We start from the raw sequence: 23,669 nt of genomic DNA, 5'->3' as shown, positions 1-23,669 counted from the left end.
TTCCTTGTTTTGATCAATCCTTGCCAAATTGTATCATTATGCCAGAGTGTAAGGATGATAAAGATCAGTGTTTTTCTGAAATAATGAATGGATCTAGTGTAAAAGTTGAAAACTCGACTATCTTGGAGGACCCCAGTGCTAAGTTGTGCCATCTCTCTAGTGACCAAGCCAATAATATAAAGTCTCTATTACAGGAGTATCTTATTATAGTTGGTGATTACCCACTCTCTTGTTCAGTGCTGGAGCATGACGTTGAGACCAGGGGAGCCAAGCCAATCCGACAGCGTCCCTACCGTCTTAATGCCTTCAAGCGGGAGTGTGTGCGAGCCGAGGTACAGCGTCTTCAAGAGCTAGGCCTCGTCGAACCCAGCATCAGTCCATGGGCATCCCCTGTTGTTCTAGTTCCAAAGCCGAATGGGTCAATGCGGCTGTGTGTGGATTATCGCAAGGTGAATGCTGTCACTGAACCCGATGGTTATCCCTTGCCACGCATCGACGACGTGATCGACGATCTTGGACAGGCAAGGTACGTGACCAAGTTGGATCTCCTCCAGGGCTACTACCAGATAAGACTGACTGAACGCTCCAGGGCCATCTCTGCTTTTGTCACTCCTGAGGGGTTGTACCAATTCACAGTCCTTCCGTTTGGTATGCGGAATGCCCCTGCTACCTTTCAACGCCTCATGAATTTCATCACGTCTGGTCTGGAAGGTGTCGGCTGTTACCTAGACGACCTCATCGTCTTCAGCAGTTCCTGGGAAGATCACATGAGTCGTCTACAAGCCCTCTTCTCCATACTGGCTGCAAGCAAGCTGACAGTGAACCTCGTCAAAACTGAGTTCGGCCATGCCCACGTCACTTTCTTGGGGCATGTGGTCGGACAAGGGGAAGTCCAGCCTATAGCAGCCAAAATTGAGGCAATTCAACAGTATCCAGTGCCAGGCGATAAGAAGAGTGTGATGAGGTTACTGGGTATGGCGGGGTACTACCGCCGTTTTTGTCCAAACTTCTCCTCCGTTGCCTCTCCCATGACTGACCTGCTGAGTGGCAAGAAAACCTTCAAGTGGACTATGGCTTGCCAGGAATCTTTTGAGAATCTTAAATCCCTGCTGGCAAATGCTCCTGTACTACTTGCACCTGACCTCCAGAAACAGTTCACTCTCCATGTCGACGCCACCATTGAAAAGGAGGCTTTATCACTGATCATGGCACTAGAAAACTTCAAAGTATATATTGGCAGCACTGCTTATCCCATTCAAGTGTTCACTGATCATAACCCACTTACTTTTGTTGACAAGATGAAACATACCAACCAAAGACTTTTGAGGTGGGCTCTATCACTTCAGCCCTATAACTTGAACAGTTCCCATATCCGCGGAAAAGAGAACGTGTTGGCTGATGCACTTTCTCGAGTCTGATTATTTAGAAACTGTCTATATGCAAATTATTTTTTGTTTTATTGTCATTGAGTACCTTGTGTTTATATTATGAATTATTTTGCTTCATATTGATTTAAACTGATTGTGTTAGTTATTACTTTCACTGTGTAGCTGTATATCCATTTTCGCTTCCAGTTAGTTGTAAGCTCACTTTTTTGGGGGAGGTGTCACGTGCCTGAGAGCTCGGGAACCCGCATAGCGTGAGGCATATGTTCACGCCTACATTTCACACAAGCTATTAACTTGTTAATTGTACTTATTATATTATTATTGTTCTTAGTTACTTAGGTTAATTGTATATTTATGTATGTTATTAATATGCATCATTGTCTTACTCTGTTGTCAAATCAAGAGTAGTATTAATTAATTATATAAACTATCCAGCAAATGTCCTGGATAACGTGATATGAGATGCTCTCCTCCACGGCGTGCCCCACGCCTCCCCAGTAGCGAAAAACCGTGGCATAGGGTAGACGTGTCCATTCGTTTTCTAGCCTTGACCCTTGTCTAGTGCCTTGTCCAGTCTTCTGCAATGCCCTAGGGGTATCAGGTATTATTGACACATTTAGGTAGGCCTAGGAAGGGATCCTGGTGGTAAGGAATCTCCTGTTTGGTAGGAAATAATCATTTTGTAGTGATTGTTGTATATATATATTTCGTATGTCTGTGTAATATAGTAATGTTAAGTAATATTAGTTTGGTCTAACTCCTTATGGTATATTTTCACCCTTCCGGCATCACTCTTATTTTAATATATAATTACTTATTCCCTTAAATTCTTGTTTGCTAGTCATTACTCCCTTTAGAACATAAATTGAATTAATTAATTATCTTCCCTTTTGTGATTCACTTATTTCAACTGTTCATACTTATTCAAGTACATTTAGTTGAGTAGGTTTTTGGTGGGGATAATTATTGCCGTGTTCCCTATTTGTTCCTTTATTTGTTAATAACTTGGGGTAGGTTTCACTCCCCAAGTATAAAGGGTAGTGGGATCGCGACACACCTGATTAAAATACACATTACAATAATAGCATACACATAGAAATATTAATATATGGAACTGTAAAACACCCCAAGATATTAAGTAATGGAATATATGTCCTACCTAATACATAACTAAAGAATATTACAAGTACAAACTTAGCATATAGTGCAATGCTTCTATTAGCAACTCAGAAGTGAAGCACTGGGCACTCCCATGATGAAACATTTCACAAAACTAGTGCCACGGCCCAAACTTATACTCACTGTCTGTAAGTAATAACTAAGTTAACAGTGGAAAAAAATTTGGGCAGATTGTTACACATCAAAATTCTTCATGTATTAATAAGCCTCATCCAAACTCTCTACACTCAAGTTACTATTGCATGTATCATTTACTTTAAACAAGACTTTTCTTTTGAGGCAACTGTTTTCTAACCAAACTTTGTGAGGTATTTCTTTGAACTATTATTTCACTTTTCCACAAAAACAAAAACAAAAATCTGCACCTTGGAAAAATACAGAACAAAATTATTAGCAATCTGAAATACTCATTAGTTACAGTGGAATGGTTATTAGATACAGTATCACGGTCATTCCTCCCAACTCGAAACCATGTAAATTACATCCCACCACTGCAAACATTTATAAGAGCTTGGGCTCTTATAACATTACTTTTCCTTTAATACTGTGGTAGCACGACTCGAGAGGTAGGCCCATGGGTACCAGAGGAATGTGAGTTCAGTATTGCTGGATATGACTCATTTACGAACCTTTCTCAAGAAACTTGCAAGAGGGGTGTGGTTATCTATGCTAGGAAAGAACTTTGAGCCAGCCAGGCGAGGGTACAGGGAGAGGATAATTTTGAAGAGTCCAAATGGTGTAAAATTAAACTAAAGGGAAGGGACTTACTTATTGTCGGGTGTATTTATAAATCCCCAAACTGTGGCCGACTAAATCAAAGGAACATAAGAGCCTTAATAGACAACGCGGCGATGCTCAACCCTAGCCACCTCCTTATCATGGGGGACTTTAACTATGGCGACATCGACTAGACTCTAGAGAAACGAGCATACCCCAAGTGACTAGAATAACCCTGCCACTCTTTTTGTTGAAACTCTGAGAGATAATTTTCTGTTCCAACATGTTAGAGACCAGACACACTACAGAGGGGAGCAAACACCCAAGCCACTAGATCTCATCATAACAAACGAGGAGGGTATGGTGGCCAAACTGGAACACCTTGCCCCAGTTGGCACCAGTCACCATATAGTGTTGTCATTCAGATTTAACTGTTACCTAGTTCAAGATAAGACCAGGCCAAGGTGCAAATATTACAGGGGAAATTACAATGGGATGAGGAAGTTTAGTTAGTTTAACAAATTTATTGACAAAGCTTGTTGTAGAGCTTGCCTATTCTGAGTAATTCAGTCAGGTCTTGACACTGAGGGTGGTCTATGTATATTATGTATGCTGTATGTATATTATGTATGTGCTCCATTTATATACACTATTTATTCAGCCTAGCTAGCAGCATGTGGCAATGTATTTACCATGTCCCACATGCTTAATTAATGTGCCTGGCGACATATGGAAGCTGCTAATGTATCACTTACCACATGTCGCCCGAAAGGCTAGTTGACCCCCCCAGACAGAGTAAGGAGCACCACCTCCCTTGTGTATCTCTGTTTATCCAGGAAATAGAACCTACGAAAACTCTACAGGTGTTTGTGTTCGCTCCTGTAGATAGAACTTGATACCCAGAACACATGCAGGTGGTATCACTTCTCACTGCCACGCAGGATAGATGTTCATACACAAAGAAATACAACATTTTCATTAACAGCTAAATATATAGAGGTCAGATTCGTGTGGGTAATGTCACTGTTCACTGCCATGCAGGACAGAGGTTCGTACACAGAGAAATGCATCATATTCATTGACACTATATATAGGTCAGTGGTTCACATACATTGGACGTCATATTCTAATTGAAGACTAATCAGTGTGGGCTACCAAATTTGGGACAAACAGCAAGAATGTCCTCAAGCACCCCCGATTCAATGTAGTAATTACAAAGGTCAAGCTACAATAAGCCATGTGGCCTGAAGTCTTTGACAGTGTCACATTCAATAATATAGTGTTCAAGTGTATGCTTTAAGGGTTTATCACAAAGTTTACATACTGAGTGTTCCTTTAGGGAAGAGATGAGTGGTATCCACTGGACTGACTCATTAAGGCACAAGAACGCAGATACTACGCTGAATATGATAGCTAGTACAGCGACCCATTTGATCGATAAAAACATACCCAAGACCAAACCCAGTGCCTCTAGGAATACGAGGGGATTCCTACACACGAACCACGCGGCAGGCGACAAAGTTAAGAAGAAAACCCAGAAATTCAAGACGTGGGTTGGGTCAAATGGTGGGCTGGAGGATGTATGCAAGAGCCAGAAACCAAACAAAGAAAGAATGTAGAGGGGCTGAAAAGGAGTTCCAGAAGCTGGTTGCAAGCGAGGTCAAGTCAAACCCAAAGGCGTTTTACCGCTATGCAAAGTCGAAATTAAAAACGCGAGTAGGAGTATCAGACCTAAGGTTTGAAGATGGTAGTTACGCAGGTCTGATCAGGATAAAGCTGAGGCATTGAAGAGCTTCTTTTCCTCGGTGTTCACAAGAGAGGATGCGATTAACCTTCCTGCGTTTGAGGACAGACGGTTCGACACAGCACTGACCCACATTGTGTTTATAGAAGAGGGTATTAGAAATAAACTGTCATAAGCTAAAGGTCCATAAGAGTCCCGGCCCTGACATGGTGCATCCTAGAGTGCTAAGAGAGTTGTGCCACGAGCTTGCCGAGCCCCTGAAGATCCTCTTTTGTAAATGCCTGGATGAACAAAAGGTCCCCAGTGAATGGAAAGTGGCTTATGTGAGTCCTATCTTCAAGAAGGGCGATCGTCACTCCACGAACAACTATAGACTGGTGAGCCTGACCAGCATAATATGTAAAGTACTTGAGAGTATTATCAGAGATGCCGCGATGGAACATCTACTATGAAACAACCTTGTAAAAGATTGCCAACACGGTTTTATGCCGGAGCGCTCCTGCTTAACACAAATGCTCAAGGTATTGGATATTTGGACCCATATTCTGGAACGGGGTGGTAATATCAACAATATTTACCTAGATTATGCCAAGGCTTTCGACAGTGTACTCCACGAAAGGCTGAAAATCAAACTGGAAGGGTACGGAATTCGGGGTTTATGTTCTTGCGTGGATAGAAGACTTTCTACATCACCGCAAGCAGTGTGTGGTGATTAATGGCACGAAATCATCATTCATACCTGTCACAAGCGGGGTACCACAGGGCGGTGTATTGGGCCCACTGTTTTTTGTTTCATAAATGACATGCCTGACGTTGTACACTCCTCCATACAAATGTTTGCCGATGACGCCAAGTTATTTCGGGAAATCAAGAATCAAGCGGACTGTGAAGAGCTGCAGAAGGACCTCTGTGGGCTCCAAGAATGGTCGAAGAAATGGCTGCTGAGATTCAATATCACGAAGTGTAAGAGGATGCACCTGGGGCATACCAACGGTAAGGAGGCGTATCATATGTCCCAACGGGATGAAGAAACTGCCCTATTTGAGACTGAATGTGAGAAGGACCTAGGTGTGTATGTTGACAATGAGCTGAGGTTCTCGGGCCATTGCGAAAAGAAGGTATATCAAGCAAATAAATTATTGGGTCTTATAAGAAGGTCGTTCAGATATCTAGACGGTCCGTCCCTCGTAACGACCTTCAGGAATAAAGTGCTTCCCCATCTGGAGTACTGTACTGTCACCCCGTCTGGTCCCCGAGATATGCTAAGGACTGTCAGTTGGTTGAAAATGTTCAAAGGAGGGCCACCAGACTGGTGTCTACACTTCGGCATCTCAGCTACCCTGAGAGATTGGAGCACCTGAACTTGCCTAGCTTATACTACACACGGGCAAGGGGTGACCTAATAGAGGTGTAAAAGCATCTCAAGGGGCACTACTCAGTCGAGTGTCCATATTTGGAGCTGGTGGACGCTCGCCCCACAAGGGTTCACAGCTCAAGATTGAAGAAGCTGCAAGTCCAGAAAACTGTGAGGGCAAACTTTCTCGGAGTGAGAGTTGTCAGCATACACACCTAGGTCCTTCTCACATTGTCTCAAATACTGCAGTTTCTTCATCCCGTTGGGACATATGATACGCCTCCTTACCGTTGGTATGCCCCAGGTGCATCCTCTTACACTTCGTGATATTGAATCTCAGCAGCCATTTCTTCGACCATTCTCGGAGCCCACAGAGGTCCTTCTGCAGCTCTTCACAGTCCGCTTGGTTTTTGATTTCCCGAAATAACTTGGCATCATCGGCAAACATTTGAATGGAGGAATGACTGGTGCCAACTGGGGCAAGGTATTCCAGTTTGGCCACCATACCCTCCTCGCTTGTTATGCTGAGGCCTAGTGGCTTGGGTGTTTGCTCCCCTCTGTAATGTGTCAGGTCTCTAACATGTTGGAACAGAAAATTATCTCTCAGAGTTTCCACAAAAAGAGTAGCAGGGTTATTCAAGTCATTTGGGGTGAACTCGTTTCTCCTGTCAATGTCGCCATTGCTAAAGTCCCCCATGATAAGGAGGTGGCTAGGGTTGAGCATCGCCGCGTTGTCTATTAAGGCTCTTAAGTTCCTTTGATTTAGTGGGCCACAATTTGGGGATCTGTAGATACACCCGACGATATGTAAGTCCCCTCCCTTTAATTTAATTTAACACTACTTGGACTCTTCAAAAACATCCTCTCCCTGTACCCTCGCCTGGCTGGCTCTAAGGTCTTGCCTAGCATAGATAACCACACCCCATTTGCAGGTTTCTTCAGAAAGGTTCGTAAAAGAGTCATATCCAGCAATACATGTACTGAAGTCACATTCCCCTGGGTCGATTCTCCTGTTCTTGTACAACAGTTCTTCAACTCCTACAATATGTGGTTGGTGTACCTTCAGTAGTATTCCAAACTCCTCTCTCTTATCAAGGAACGTGTCAGTATTAGTGTACATGACATTCAAGCCAGAGTTTGTTCTCGATAACGTCTCTGCTCTTAGTAGTAACCCCCCCCCCCCCATTCTCAGAAGCTGCAGCATTTGCTAAGTACACTGTATTTTGCAGGGTGTGTTTAGAAACGTCATTGTTTACAAGGCGCTCGCCTCCTCCTGTCTGGTAGGCGGAGCTGGTGCCACCTCCCGGGTGGGGGGTAGAGCGGGTGGAGGGTGTGCTGCTGTCCCCCAGCCCTGTGTCGGAACACTTGCTTCCACCACTCTCTCCCTGAATATAACTCATGTACACCCGTCCCCGTTCCTCCTCGACTCTTCCCTTCTCTTCTTCAAGCCCTGCAGGAGCTTCTTGTGCTGTTCCCTCTGCATCACCGTGCGTTCTGGGTGAATGAATACACTCCGAGATGCCTCGATCATTGCTAACTTTTTACTATTTTCCTTTATCCTCTTCACCACTGATCGGCTTGTTAGCCGCTTGGACGATCGGTCACGTCTCTGTTACTTTTCTTTTTCCTTTATGTCAGGTATACCTGTAGTGTGTTGTATACAGTACTTCTACCATGTATGTCAGGTATACCTGTAGTGTGTTGTATACAGTACCTCTACCATGTATGTCAGGTATGCCTGTAGTGTGTTGTATACAGTACCTCTACCATGTATGTCAGGTATACCTGTAGTGTGTTGTATACAGTACCTCTACCATGTATGTCAGGTATACCTGTAGTGTGTTGTATACAGTACCTCTACCATGTATGTCAGGTATACCTGTAGTGTGTTGTATACAGTACCTGTATCATGTATGTCAGGTATACCTGTAGTGTGTTGTATACAGTACCTGTACCATGTATGTCAGGTATACCTGTAGTGTGTTGTATACAGTACCTCTACCATGTATGTCAGGTATACCTGTAGTGTGTTGTATACAGTACCTCTACCATGTATGTCAGGTATACCTGTAGTGTGTTGTATACCTCTACCATGTATGTCAGGTATACCTGTAGTGTGTTGTATACAGTACCTGTACCATGTATGTCAGGTATACCTGTAGTGTGTTGTATACCTGTACCATGTATGTCAGGTATACCTGTAGTGTGTTGTATACAGTACCTCTACTATGTATGTCAGGTATACCTGTAGTGTGTTGTATACAGTACCTGTACCATGTATGTCAGGTATACCTGTAGTGTGTTGTATACAGTACCTCTATCATGTATGTCAGGTATACCTGTAGTGTGTTGTATACAGTACCTCTACTATGTATGTCAGGTATACCTGTAGTGTGTTGTATACAGTACCTGTACCATGTATGTCAGGTATACCTGTAGTGTGTTGTATACAGTACCTGTATCATGTATGTCAGGTATACCTGTAGTGTGTTGTATACAGTACCTGTACCATGTATGTCAGGTATACCTGTAGTGTGTTGTATACAGTACCTCTACCATGTATGTCAGGTATACCTGTAGTGTGTTGTATACAGTACCTCTACCATGTATGTCAGGTATACCTGTAGTGTGTTGTATACCTCTACCATGTATGTCAGGTATACCTGTAGTGTGTTGTATACAGTACCTGTACCATGTATGTCAGGTATACCTGTAGTGTGTTGTATACCTGTACCATGTATGTCAGGTATACCTGTAGTGTGTTGTATACAGTACCTCTACTATGTATGTCAGGTATACCTGTAGTGTGTTGTATACAGTACCTGTACCATGTATGTCAGGTATACCTGTAGTGTGTTGTTGTATACTTACCATGTATGTCAGGTATACCTGTAGTGTTGTATACCTCTACCATGTATGTCAGGTATACCTGTGTAGTGTGTTGTATACCTCTACCATGTATGTCAAGTATACCTGTAGTGTGTTGTATACCTCTACCATGTATGTCAGGTATACCTGTAATGTGTTGTATACCTCTACCATGTATGTCAGGTATACCTGTAGTGTTGTATACCTCTACCATGTATGTCTGGTATACCTGTAGTGTTGTATACCTCTACCATGTATGTCAGGTCTACCTGTAGTGTTGTATACCTCTACCATGTATGTCTGGTATACCTGTAGTGTTGTATACCTCTACCATGTATGTCAGGTCTACCTGTAGTGTTGTATACCTCTACCATGTATGTCAGGTATACCTGTAGTGTGTTGTATACCTCTACCATGTATGTCAGGTATACCTGTAGTGTGTTGTATACCTCTACCATGTATGTCAAGTATACCTGTGGTGTGTTATATACCTCTACCATGTATGTCCAGGTATACCTGTAGTGTGTTGTATACAGTACCTCTACCATGTATGTTAGGTATACCTGTAGTGTGTTGTATACAGTACCTCTACCATGTATGTCAGGTATATACCTGTAGTGTGTTGTATACCTCTACCATGTATGTCAGGTATACCTGTAGTGTGTTGTATACAGTACCTCCACCATGTGTCAGGTACATGCCTGTAGTGTGTTAACAACCACCTGTACCATGTATGTCCAGGTACACTGTAGTGTGTTGTATACAGTACCTCTACCATGTATGTCAAGGCCTTACCTGTAGTGTGTTGTATACAGTACCTCTACCATGTATCAGGGCATACCTGTAGTGTGTTGTATACCTGTACCATGTATGTCAGGTATACCTGTAGTGTGTTGTATACAGTACCTGTACCATGTACGTCAGGTATACCTGTAGTGTGTTGTATACCTGTGTCAGGTATACCTGTACCATGTATGTCAGGTATACCTGTAGTGTGTTGTATACCTGTACCATGTATGTCAGGTATACCTGTAGTGTGTTGTATACCTGTACCATGTATGTCAGGTATACCTGTAGTGTGTTGTATACCTGTACCATATGTCAGGTATACCTGTACCATGTATGTCAGGTATACCTGTAGTGTGTTGTATACCTGTACCATGTATGTCAGGTATACCTGTAGTGTGTTGTATACCTGTACCATGTATGTCAGGTATACCTGTAGTGTGTTGTATACCTGTACCATATGTCAGGTATACCTGTACCATGTATGTCAGGTATACCTGTAGTGTGTTGTATACCTGTACCATGTATGTCAGGTATACCTGTAGTGTGTTGTATACAGTACCATCTACCCTCACATTACTGATAGTTATATAAAGTGATACATTAATTATTTACCAATACAGTACACCTGTTACTATTGATTACACTTACTACAAACTTTCAGCCCTACGTGAGCATTATATAAACTTTACTCTTTGTTAAAACCATAAATATTTCACAATAACAGTTTCAGAATTCTTCCTTAACAAATTCTAGTTCTTCCAGGCACTCCATCTTTAAAGAAGATTGGTCAATTATCTCAGGCCCTGGTGAAGCTTCTGTCTCACAAATGACTGAGAGTGGATCATAATTAGTTTCCTTTTTCACTCCTTCAGAAACACACATCTCCACTGTTGGTTGGCAAGACAAGCTCAAGTCATGGTGCAAATCCTGGCAACTTTCACCTTCATAGTGATTAGAATTGACCACTTGGTCAGTCTGGTAACATCTCTCTACATGTAATATTAAGCTCTCTTTCTCTTTAAAGTCTTTCATGCATCTTACACAGTGGAAAGGTTTTTCTGTGTGAGCTTTGTTGTGTCTTTCTAGAAGATAACTTTCAGAAAAGACTTGATGACATTCTGAACACTGATAAGGTTTCTCTCCTGTATGAACTTTTTGATGTCTTATGAAAGAACTCTTATGCAAAAACCTTATATAACATTCTGAACACTCATAAGGCTTCTCTCCTGTATGAATTCTCTTATGTTTTATGAAAGAGGATTTATCTGAAAAATGTCTTAAACACTCTGAACACTGATAAGGTTTCTCTCCTGTATGAATTCTCTTATGTGCTTTTAAGTGACTTCCTTGTGAAAAGCTTTTAAAACATTCTGAACACTCATATGGCTTCTCTCCTGTATGACTTCTCATATGTTGTTTTAAGTGACTTCCTTGTGCAAAGCCTTTAAAACATTCTGAACACTCAAATGGCTTCTCGCCTGTATGACTTCTCATATGTGCTTTTAAGTGACTTGCTTGTAAAAAGCCTTTAAAACATTCTAAGCATTGAAATGGCTTTTCTACTGTATGAACTTTCACATGTCTCACTAAATCACGTTGTGTTTTAAAACCTTTAAAACATTCTGAACACTCAAATGGCTTCTCTCTTGTATGACTTCTCATATGTGCTTTTAAGTGACTTGCTTGTGAAAAGCCTTTAAAACATTCTAAGCATTGAAATGGCTTTTCTACTGTATGAACTTTCACATGTCTCACTAAATCACGTTGTGTTTTAAAACCTTTAAAACATTCTGAACACTCAAATGGCTTCTCTCCTGTATGACTTCTCATATGTGCTTTTAAGTGACTTGCTTGTGAAAAGCCTTTTAAACATTCTAAGCATTGAAATGGCTTTTCTACTGTATGAACTTTCACATGTCTCACTAAATCACATTGTCTTTTAAAACCTTTAAAACATTCTGAACACTCAAATGGCTTCTCTCCTGTATGATCTTTCACATGTGTTACTTGATGTGATTTTACAGACAATTCTCTGGGAGACTCTGACTGTTCCTCTGAGTGACCTTCCATTATCAAACTATGTGTATTGTGTGTTCAAAGGGTTTAGTGACACTTAACTGGCAAACTGTTTCCTCCTACAAGAACTATTAATGTCTTGTTACTGTTAATTATATTTGACAATGAAAACTGAAACATAAGTCAATTAGTGAATGTGATTTACTGACACTGATGTAATGATGCTGAGATGGGAGGACAGTGAGGAGGTAAGTGTGATGGAAGATCCAGTTTGTGATGTGACTACACCATTATTAACAAGGTTCCTCTATACCTCTTTGAACTAAATGTGAAAAATGGTGTAAAGAATGAGTTACACATATAACTATACTTGTCATTAACAAACACTGTTTATGACTTACAACATACACTATAAAAACACTCAACAGGGAAGTGTACAAAAATTATATATTGTACATTATTGTTATATGTACAGTTCCTCTGATGTACAGTAAACAATAATACTCAGGCTGATATACTACAAAGAATAATAATTTCTTGTCTACTTGTAATTCTTTCGTTCAGTTTATAATACTTTGTCTATGTCCACTGTTCTTAACAGCTACACCCAACATAATGTTCTACCTTTCCTAAATTCGTGACCAACAAAGTCACTGTTGATTATAATCTAGGATTGTCAAACAGAACCCAAACACTGTAAACAGGCAAGAACTCGGTGATGAATTTGAAGCAAGCAGACAAGTGCAAACAGTAAACTTCTATATAGTACTGCACTGAACTAAACAAATAATGTACTGGAAAACTGTTTTCCAGTCAATGCCACAATATCCTGGTCACTGGGATCTGATAAACACCCTTTGTGACCTCTACCCCATATGGGGTGCACAATAAACTAGCAGCTGTCCATGGCAATCAGTGTTGTCACAATTTACTGCTTCTCTTCCCACTGTCATTTGTTTTTTTCACTCCATATCTGTGGAAAATAAAGAAGAACATATTAGTGAAATAATATAAGTAAGAGACTTCCTTTAAATAACTGAAGATACACCTCACCCACACACAAAACACCAGTACAGGTTGCACTCCAGAAATACCTAATGTTAATAAAAACGATCACTAAAGGAGGGATAACAGCAAAGGGCGAACAACAGGGTTAGCTTTCTCGTAGGACGGGGTCACCGACCTATAGTGACGTTCTCAGAAGACTGCAGCCAGTGTTGAAAATAATTGTTGGTCCCAGTTTGGTTAATCCTCTGGTACACATGGCCATGGTAGGAAATCTCACCCCCCCCCCCCATTAATGGGAAAGATTTTCCCATTATAATAAACATTGGGTAGAGCGATTCAGAACCAAATTAAACAAATAGAAATGTATCTGCCAGCCCACGAGGCTAGTGGGAGGAACTTAGGTGGTTGATAGGGTGTGTGCGGGTGGTGTAGAGGTGTGTGGGTGGTGTTGTAGGGTGTGTGTGTGTGTGTGTGTGAGTGGATGTTGGAAAGTGTGTGTGTGATGTAGGTGTGGTGTGTGCGGGTGGTGTAGAGGTGTGTGGGTGGTGTTGTAGGGTGTGTGTGTGTGTGTGTGTGAGTGGATGTTGGAAAGTGTGTGTGTGATGTAGGCATGTATGTGTGATGTGTGGGTGGTGTTGGTGTGTGTAGCACAGAGTGGGTGTATAAAACAGGACGTCCACTACTTACCAGCCATCTCCACTCTCTCCTGAAGTATACGTATATGGGAAAAGGAGGAAATCCCCCAATTACAAGGCAGATCGGTCAGACTGTGGCAACTAACGTGGGCTCTCGCTGCTGTCCGTACCTGACAAGATTATTGCCCGAGTCCTCCTAAACAAACTTCTTCCTGAGGCAGAAACCTTCCTCCCAGAATCTCAATGTGACTTTAGACCATCACGAGGCACCACTGACATGATCTTTGCTGCCCTCCAGATACAGGAAACGTGCAGAGAACAGTGTCGTGACCTGTACATGGCTTTCATCAACCAAACCAAGGCCTTCAATTCAGTCAACAGGGAAGCCCTCTGGTGGACCCTCAGCCGGTTTGGATCCCCCCAAAATTCATCGCCATTGTGAGGCACCTCCACAATGGCATGAATGCCAATGTCTTGCACAATGGCACCTAGTCTGAGTTCTTCCCCATCCAATCAGGGGTTAAACAAGGGTGTGTACTGGCACCAACTCTCTTTTCCATTTTCTTGGCTGCCTTCCTTACTCGTGCGAGTGCCAATTTAGTTGGCGAGCTGGACATCGAGTACCGGATGAAGAGTCTTTACAACATAAGACGAATCCAGGCAAGAACAAAGGTAACAGCAGCTTCAGTTACTGAACTTTAGTAAGCAGATGGCCTCACCCTTGTTGCTCACACTGAACGCGACCTACAGGAGATCCTGAACACCTATGCAGATGAGTATGCACATTTTGGCCTCGAGGTGAATGTACGTAAGACTCAGATTCTCTTACAGCCTACCTCGGTTCAGACACACCTCCACCATCCATCCATCTTAACAGTACAGAGTACTACCCTCTCTAATGTTACCCACTTTTGGTATCTCGGCTCCCACCTGTCCACCACAGCGGACATCGATGAAGAGGTTCAGCATCTGATTAGATGTGCATCTCAAGCCTTTGGCAGACTCCAAAACCATGTCTTCAGCTGTAGGGAGCTGAAATTGTCTACAAATTTCCACATATATCGAGAAGAGGTCCTCCCCACCCTGCTGCATGGCAGCAAGACATGGGTGACATAAAGGAGGCACCTCAAGGCACTTGAAAACCTTCACCAACGTAGTCTACGTTCCATCCTCCGAGAACAAATGCCAGTATTCTTGCTGACACTAACTGTAGGAGCATCGAGGCTACCATAATCCATGAAAAACTACGCTGGACTGGCCATGTTACCAGCATGGACGACAGTAGACTGCCAAAGCAGCTACTTTACAGTCCTCAAAGGAATAGTAAACGTAACGCCGGCAGGCAATTTAAAAGGTATAAGGATAGTCTTAAGACAAACCTGAAAAAGTGCCAAATCGACCCCCTCACCTGGGAGTCGATTACTCCACATCGTAATGCTTCGAGGAGCACCAAACGAGAAGGTGTCAATACTTTTGAGTTAGTCCGACTGCAAACAGAGGCAGACAAGTGCCATTGCCAGAAAGATAATTCCACCGCCCCTCCCACACTTGATTTAACGCTCCCCAACGATTTAACCTCCACATTTGCAACTTCTGTGAACAACTCTGTCAGTCCGTGAACGCCCTCTTCAGTCACCTCAAAACTCACCAATGAAGGCGATATCCCTAAAACTCTCATATCACTGTATCATAACTGGATGATCATCACACTTCATTCCAAGTGACAGCAAAGTAGAAGTAGTAAACTCAAAAATCATTCTTAACATTTTTTTTGTTAGGAAAGGTTAGGTCAGGTCAGGTTAGGTCAGGTTTACAAAGGTTTGTTTGGTTTTATTTTTAGTATTTTATCCCATATTTTCCTTCTACAGGAAAACCTTCACAGACGATATCTTGTTCAGCGATATTACACTTTAGTGATGGACATGAATTAAGACCATCTCGCTATACCTGTATACGATAAAAAAAAAATCACAGAAATTAAACTGTCTTGCAAAGCAAATGATATTTTTTTATGCCAAGTCAGTAACTTTTGTAAGGAAACAACATTTAACTATGCACCACGCATCTCTTGCTTCACTTGTCAGCTCTACCCGTGCGCCGCCACACATTCAACCCGCACTACAACCCTGTGCTTGGTTCTTTGTTTATTGTAACCCCACCATCACATGGCTCCACGATTATCGGTCACCATCGTACATTGAACTTATCATCAGTGGATTTTTTCTTATAGTGAGAGGACAGCACTACCATTTAGAGTGAACCGTATTATGGTGACTGTGAAGTGATATTTTCTGTGTTTTTGTGACTGTTGTTTTGAAAATGGTGTGAAAAGTGTCGGCTACTATCAATGTTTTTACATTTTCATCCTTTGCTCTGTTTCTGTGACTGAAGTGAGCAGTGTAACCGATAAATGTCTCGATAGGCCAAGACAACCATGTCTCTGAAGTGAAGCTTGAAATGTGAAGCAGCATGAGACTCCCCAGTGGCTGTGTGGGAGTGAGTGACGTCTCCACCACACCCCACAAGTGGGAGAGAGAGAGAGTGACGTCTCCACTCCTCCTACAAGTGGGAGAGAGAGAGTAATGTCTCCGCTCCTCCTACAAGTGGGAGAGAGAGAGTGACGTCTCCACTCCACCTACAAGTGGGAGAGAGAGTAATGTCTCCGCTCCTCCTACAAGTGGGAGAGAGAGAGAGTGACGTCTCCACTCCTCCTACAAGTGGGAGAGAGAGAGAGAGTGGCGTCTCCACTCCACCTACAAGTGGGAGAGAGAGAGTGACGTCTCCACTCCAACTACAAGAGTCCCCTTAGCCTTAAAGGGGACATGTGATGATGACCAGGTTTATCATTCATGATGTACGACAAAACTTATTCTTCATGATGTATGACCAAGCTTATTATTGATGATGTATGACCAGACATATTCTTCATGATGTATGACCAAGCTTATTCTTCATGATGTATGACCAGGCTTATTCTTCATGATGTATGACCAGGCTTATTCTTCATGATGTATGACCAAGCTTATTCTTCATGATGTATGACCAAGCTTATTCTTCATGATGTATGACCAAGCTTATTCTTCATGATGTATGACCAAGCATATTCTTCATGATGTATGACCAAGCTTATTCTTCAAGATGTATGACCAGGCTTATTATTCGTGAGTGTTGTTTAATTGTTTCTTATTGATTTTATAAGTGCAGGAATATTTTTGTCGGTGATAAATGTGAGTACAGTGGTCCCTCGGTTAACAAATGTGAGTACAGTGGTCCCTCGGTTAACGAATGTGAGTACAGTGGTCCCTCGGTTAACAAATGTGAGTACAGTGGTCCCTCGGTTAACAAATGTGAGTACAGTGGTCCCTCGGTTAACAAATGTGAGTACAGTGGTCCCTCGGTTAACAAATGTGAGTACAGTGGTCCCTCGGTTAACGAATGTGAGTACAGTGGTCCCTCGGTTAACAAATGTGAGTACAGTGGTCCCTCGGTTAACGAATTACCTTCCATAAGAATCTTCAATTCAGTTAACGAAAAAAAATTTGATTCATGAAATCCTTACTACAACATGTCAACATGTTTTGGCTTGTGCATCAGCTGATAGGCTAGTCCGCCAATACAGTAATCGGTTCTAGGCTTACATTCGTTTCCAGAGGAGTAAATATCAAGAAGGTTGAGCTCTTTAATATTTTCCAAGTTTTATAATAAAATTATTAGTCATTTTAACATTTATTTAACATATTGATAATATATGAAGTACAGGGAACTAGTTTTTGGTGCGCCCATCAGCCACTTCACTCACCCACCAAAGCGTCTGTTTAACTCTCTGTACAGTGGAGGAAACATCTTGCTTGGGGGTCTCTTGAACACAGAGTATTTTTACATTTTTACAGTACAATTATTAGTCATTCTGAAATTTATTTAACATATTGATAATATATATAGCGCAGTGTTGGTTTAAATAAAATAATCTTATTATTACAGCTAGTGAACTTAAAATTTTAGTGGTGAAATTACTGTAGTGCATCCAGCATGGGTCCAAAGAAATCTAGAAAGGCAATTTCAATTCAAGTGAAACAGGAAATTATTAAGAAACATGAAGAAGGCATTAGAACAAATGTACTAAGTAAAGAATATGGCATGTCGGCATCAACAGTGTCGACAATTCTTGCGCACAAAGAAAAATTTAAAGAAGTGAAAGTAAGAGATAAATCTACCAGTGTGTTTAAAGGTAGATCATTAATTGCAGAAACAGAGAGGTTACTTCTTATTTGGACTAAGGAAAAACAAATGAGCAAAGATTAAATTTCTACTGAATTTATTTGTGAAAGAGCCAGGGAAATATACGAACATTTGAAGGAAGAGCAACCTAGTTCTTCTGAAACTGAGTTTGAAGAGTTTAGGGCCAGCAAGGGCTGGTTCGAAAAATTCAAGAAAAGAAGTGACATTTTTAGTGTTGTTAGGCATGGTGAAGCTGCTAGTGCAGACAAAGAAGGAGCAGCAAAAATTGTAGTGGAGTTCAAGGTACTGATGGATGAAGAGAATTATCTTCCACAGCAAGTGTTCAATGTGGATGAAACCGGGCTGTTCTGGAAGAAAATGCCCAAAAACACATTCATCACCAGAGATGAAGCTTCTTTACCGGGGCATAAACCCATGAAGGACCATCTCACTCTATTACTTGGTGCCAATGTTTTAGGGGATTTCCGACTGAAGCCTACGGTATGTATGTATACTACTCATGAGAACCCCAGGGTGTTCAAGCAACAAAAGGTGGAAAGAGGACAACTTGGAGTTTATTGGAAGTCCAACCGTAAGGCATGGGTGACAAGACAGCTCTTTAATGAATGGGCAGTTGAGGTGTTTTGCCCTTCTGTCAAGAGCTGCCTAACCACCAATAAACTCCCTTTAAAGGCTCTTCTCCTTCTGGATAATGCCCCTGGTCATGACCCTGAACTTGCCAGCACTTTGAAGGCTAGATTTGACTTTGCCAAAGTGTTGTTTTTGCCTCCCAGCACTACATCAATCATGTAGCCAATGGACCAGAATGTAATCAGCAACTTCAAGAAGCTGTACATGAAGAAAATGTTCAGAAGGTGTCATCAGGCAACTTCCACTGATCCTGATCTAACACTGTCACAGTTCTGGAAGATGCAATACAACATCCTGGAGGCTGTAAAATTGATTGTGTCATCATGGCAAGAAGTCTCCATTAGATACCTCAATTCTGCATGGAAAGCACTGTGGCCATCAGCAGTCCATGATTTTGAGGGTTTTGAAGAAGAAGCGGAGTTGGACCAGGAGATTGTGTCCATTGGTTAGTCAATGGGACTCGAAGTGGAGGAGGATGATGTTGAAGAGCTTGTGATGTCTCATGAGCAGGAACTTACTCCTGAAGACTTGAAGCAACTGGATGAGATGTTAGAAACAGACAGTGGTGAGGAGGAAAGGGAAAGTGATGACCATATGTCTTCTTCAGAATTAAAAGATGTTGTTCACCACTGGGAGACATTCAGGAAACTGGCTTCAAGGCATCCTGATGTGGAAACAACAGAACCTATTTTGTGTACTGGTGAGGACAAAGTGGTCTCCTTCTTCAAGAAAGATGCTACTCCTCAGCCTTCCACTTCAAAAAGGAGAGAGGATTTTCCTGTTGGAGAATCTGTCAGTCCAGAGGTTCCTGACATTATTATGGAAGGTGACTCGCCTTCCAAGAAGCAGTAAAATGCTTCTCCTCAACCCCCACTTCCTTCTCTTCTCCCTTCGCCTCTACTCCCACTTCTAATTCCCATCATCATCATCAACCAGGAACCTTCTACATACACACCTCAAAGTAAGTGTATTTTACTGAATTTTTTTTTACTTTGTATGTAATTTTCGGTGTGCTGGAACCAATTACCCAATATCCCATTGAAACAATGGATTCGGTTACCGAAATTTTCGGTTAACGAACGACCCTCTGGAACGAATTGTGTTCGTTAACCAAGGGACCACTGTAGGTGTGTTGGAGACTGGCTGGGAACATATCCCATTGAACCCCATGTTACAATGCTCCCTGTCTACAATATTGCACTTAGTGATGGGTCTTCAGTAGCGATGGGTTTTCAGGCACCTAACCCCCATTGTTTATCAAGGTTTACCTGCATGTACTAAAAACTCTTCCAACTTTGAACAACTAATGTTGTTGGTAATTTATTCGGTAAAAATACTGAAAAAATATAATTTCCAACAGAAACACTATAGAATAAATTATTTTAGTCTCTTCTTTCTGCCTACATAAATTTTTTTTAATACTGACGAGATAACTGCTGAGACATTATTTGTTTTGAAGTTTATTTATTTTCTTAATATATTATCATCAGACAGTTCTGATATAATATTCATTTCTTGGGCAAAAGCTTTGTTTGGTAGATAATTAGGCCCCGAGGCTCGCATTAGTGGCACTACATCAAGCGCAACAATAAAATCGGTAATGTGCCCCAATCTACGCTCAATTTTGTCCTACAATCAGTGTATGTCCTGGTGGCTTCTCTCACGTCTACAAAAAATGTAAAATTACACCAGGAATTTAGGTAAGGTTAGGTAGCTTTCTTTGGTTAGGTTGGTGAGGTCTTCTAACAATGCTTCTGCTGCTTGTGTTTCTTATCAACTAAGTTTAGGTGAGGTTTAATTTAGATATAACCACTTTTTAACACATTTGCCCAAACTACAATAATGTTCACTACAAAACAGTGAAATTGCAGCACTTTAAAAATAATTTTCTGTAAAAAATCGGAGGCGAGTATTTCGTCAATAATTACCGGAGACAATATCTAAGTAGGTGTTGGCAACTACGTACTAATATTAACTAATTAAAATAGGTTCTATGCATTGCCATATCATTTTTATTACTTCTTATGAACTAAAGAACAGAGTAAAAAATGAACAAAATCCAACAACTCCTTCAGGTGTCAGCCATCAGCTCCACTATTACCTTAGGTAACGTATGAGAACACCGCTACCACCAGAAGAAGTTGTTCGATCGTTCATCTTTCCACAGAAGTTCTTATCGTTACAGTAAGCACTTTTAAAAGAGGCGACATTTACTAGAACCAAATAGAACCTGACCTAACCAACCAGAGTCCTACATAACCGAAACAATAACTTTACCACCTTGCATAACTTCCAAGTCGGGGGGGCCTCCACCATATTAAACAGAAAGTACATATTTTGATATGTGGTATCAATGAAAGCAACTTTGTTGATGCGTCATGGGTAAATATTCGTTTAATTGCAATGGCTCCTTTTTGTTATGAGAACAGGTTTTTGGGGGGTTTATATTTAATTTAATTCAGGTTAGCTTAGGTTAGGTTAGGTTAGGTTAGAACAGTGATTTAGAAGATGAAGTTATGTAAATATTTGTTTGGGTGTATTTAGTCAGATATGAGTAAAACACAACTAAATACATAAAAACTATTCTCATGACAAAAAGAAGCCACAGTCATTTACTGCCTCATGCTGTAATTTTAGGTTTTTTGTTAACATGAGAGTACGCTGGGACCGAGCGGGTCACTTGTAAACAGATGACAGGCGGTGACTTAGGACAATTTTCTAAGAGTATTTACGGTAAATAAATAATTTATTCACTTACAAAGCACATACAGACACCACATTAGTGTTATATGATCAGTTTTTCCATCGTGCTTTACCCTGCAATTTCCCTCATCCTTCATGCCCTGCCCATTACAGGTGATTTATGATGGGAGAGAAAAAACTAAATACTGATACTTAAAATAAACAGTTGTCGCCTGATAAGAACATCTGTGGAAAAACTTACCGGGTAACAGAATCGAACAACTCCTTCTGGTGGGAGCAGTTTCCTCATATATTGTCGGTGGATATTTTGCCGTGACCGTTAAGTTCCCACTAACGATATTTTACCGGGAGTGAGCTTTGATCGGTTAATCATCCATTACCGGGGAACAACGGAGAACTATATCTGACCGCGACTGGTGGCATTTGACATTTACTTCTCAGTGAGACGATGTTTGTGTAGCTATAAACATATTTAACCATATTATGTTGAGCATGGAAACTTATTGTTATTAAAGAAGCAACATTTACTAGAACCTAATAGAACTGGGGTACTATTTTACTTTCACAAAACCATTGAATATAATTATAATTATAAGACTTTTCTTCTAAGACGTTTGACCTCGCAAAAGACTTATATAGGCTGGGGACCGGAGCCCCTCGGTTATGAGGTTAGGTTAGGTAATTTTTAGGTCATTTGCGAGGGAAACATTTTGGAAGAAAACTTGGTTAATATAGAAAACTAACCTGCTAGGGCTCTATAGCGCATCATCTCAAGTCCACAAAATTACTCAAAAATTACCATATCATAGTAAGTTCTTTCTGTTTAATATACCGGGGAAGTTAGGTAAGGTTAGGTAGGTTTGTTTGGTTAGGTCTGCTCTTCATAACCCACAAATGTTAAATAGCGTTTATTTTAAAAATATCCATTTTTTAATCTTTCCACAAAGTACAACAGTATAACAATGAAGATGCGGCGTTTTTAAAATTGTTTTCAATCAATTTCGCTCACGGGTTAGTCCTATATAATTACCGAAAAGTGTCTAAAGATTGTATAAAAATGTTAATTGCAAAGATAAAACACAAATATTCCATGGTTATCCACTTATAAAGATTTACCAGAACCTGACCTAACCAACCAAAGAAACCTGCCTAAGTTTACCTAACTTCCGAGCCGGAGGCTAGTGCACTCACGGTAAAATAGCATTAGTAGGAACTTAGCTGGTCACGGCAAAATGTTCACTGTTATAAATTACCTATCTTGTGTGCTGAGATGTCCTCAAGTTACTGTTTCAGGAACACAACTGTGTAAACAAATACTTTGGTTACCTGTGTTGTGAGTTTTGTTGTAAGAGTTGGACGGTCAACTTGTACCACTGTGTCCTCCTTGGCCCGGACACAAGTGTTATCCTGTATGATCCTCACTACAGGTGTCCTCCTGTACTAACACTGGACAAACCAACCGCCCAGGCGGCTTATATCAATAGGCGGTTAACTTATAAGTAATATATATTAATAAATAAATAAACCTTGTAGGTCAACTTGTACCGCCAGGCTCGTCTTTGTTGTGACTTGTAAGATGGTTCCTGTGCATCAGCTAGTGTTGCCATCTACAAGTTTACATTCCCGCTAAATGAGACTCCAAAACCCGCTAGATTTACTCCTAACCCTAGGTGGTAACTGTACAGATAATAGCATATGTTACCCTCTTTATATATACCGTATATAGATATATAGACAATTAAGCTGATTAATATATATAAATAGATAGAATATATATATATATATATATATATATATATATATATATATATATATATATATATATATATATATATATATATATATATATATATATATATATATATATATATATGCTGATAACCACAAGGAAAGAAGAAACACGAAGTTCCCAAGCGCTTTCGTGTAATTCACATCTTCAGGGGTGAGTACAGACTAGTCTGTACTCACCCCTGAAGATTTTCTACATCTATATTTATGATTTAATCAGAGGTTGAGTTTGTCAGTAAAGAGGTGAATTGAAGTTATATATGCGTTCGCAACTCTATTGGCCTGACCGCAAACCACATCCCCGGTCAAACGGCCGTTAAATCTGGGAGAATTTTGAGTTTGACAGGAACTGTTCAGAAGATGAATGACTTTCTTAAATAGACAACTGACACTAACTAAACTATGAACATCAGATTCTCTGATGTCGGGGCAACAAAACAATATAACTTCAGTAGCGATCAGAAACCCATGGATATCCCCATGGACGACCTAAAATACGCCACTCTAACTGGCAAACTCAACACTCGCCTACTTGACACGTCTTACTAACAATAAGGACAGTTGAAGCGTTCAACACCACTCACAATGGATCTTGAATGTTCCAACTGTAA

General features: G+C 41.0%; 1 protein-coding gene across 2 annotated transcripts; it reads right to left on the bottom strand.

Annotated features, from left to right (window-relative positions):
* Positions 1-10,482: 10,482 nt before the first annotated feature.
* Positions 10,483-22,867, bottom strand: LOC121862059 (zinc finger protein OZF-like). 2 transcript variants are annotated; one of them, XM_042359990.1, is made up of 2 exons: positions 22,597-22,867; positions 10,483-13,028 (listed from the first exon to the last, which is right to left on the bottom strand). In XM_042359990.1, the coding sequence occupies exon 2, from the start codon at positions 12,107-12,109 to the stop codon at positions 10,766-10,768; it is 1,344 nt and encodes a 447-aa protein (XP_042215924.1). In that variant the 5' UTR covers positions 12,110-13,028; positions 22,597-22,867; the 3' UTR covers positions 10,483-10,765. The 2 variants fall into 2 exon arrangements, with proteins under 2 accessions (XP_042215924.1, XP_042215925.1); XM_042359991.1 differs by having other exon boundaries at positions 22,797-22,862.
* Between the last annotated feature and the right edge of the window lie 802 nt (positions 22,868-23,669).

The sequence above is a fragment of the Homarus americanus genome, unplaced genomic scaffold (assembly GCF_018991925.1).
Source record: "Homarus americanus isolate GMGI-L3 unplaced genomic scaffold, GMGI_Hamer_2.0 scaffold25013, whole genome shotgun sequence".
Lineage (NCBI taxonomy): Eukaryota > Metazoa > Arthropoda > Malacostraca > Decapoda > Nephropidae > Homarus > Homarus americanus.
Note: the sequence above shows the minus strand (reverse complement) of the source record. Positions and strands in the feature narration are given on the sequence as shown.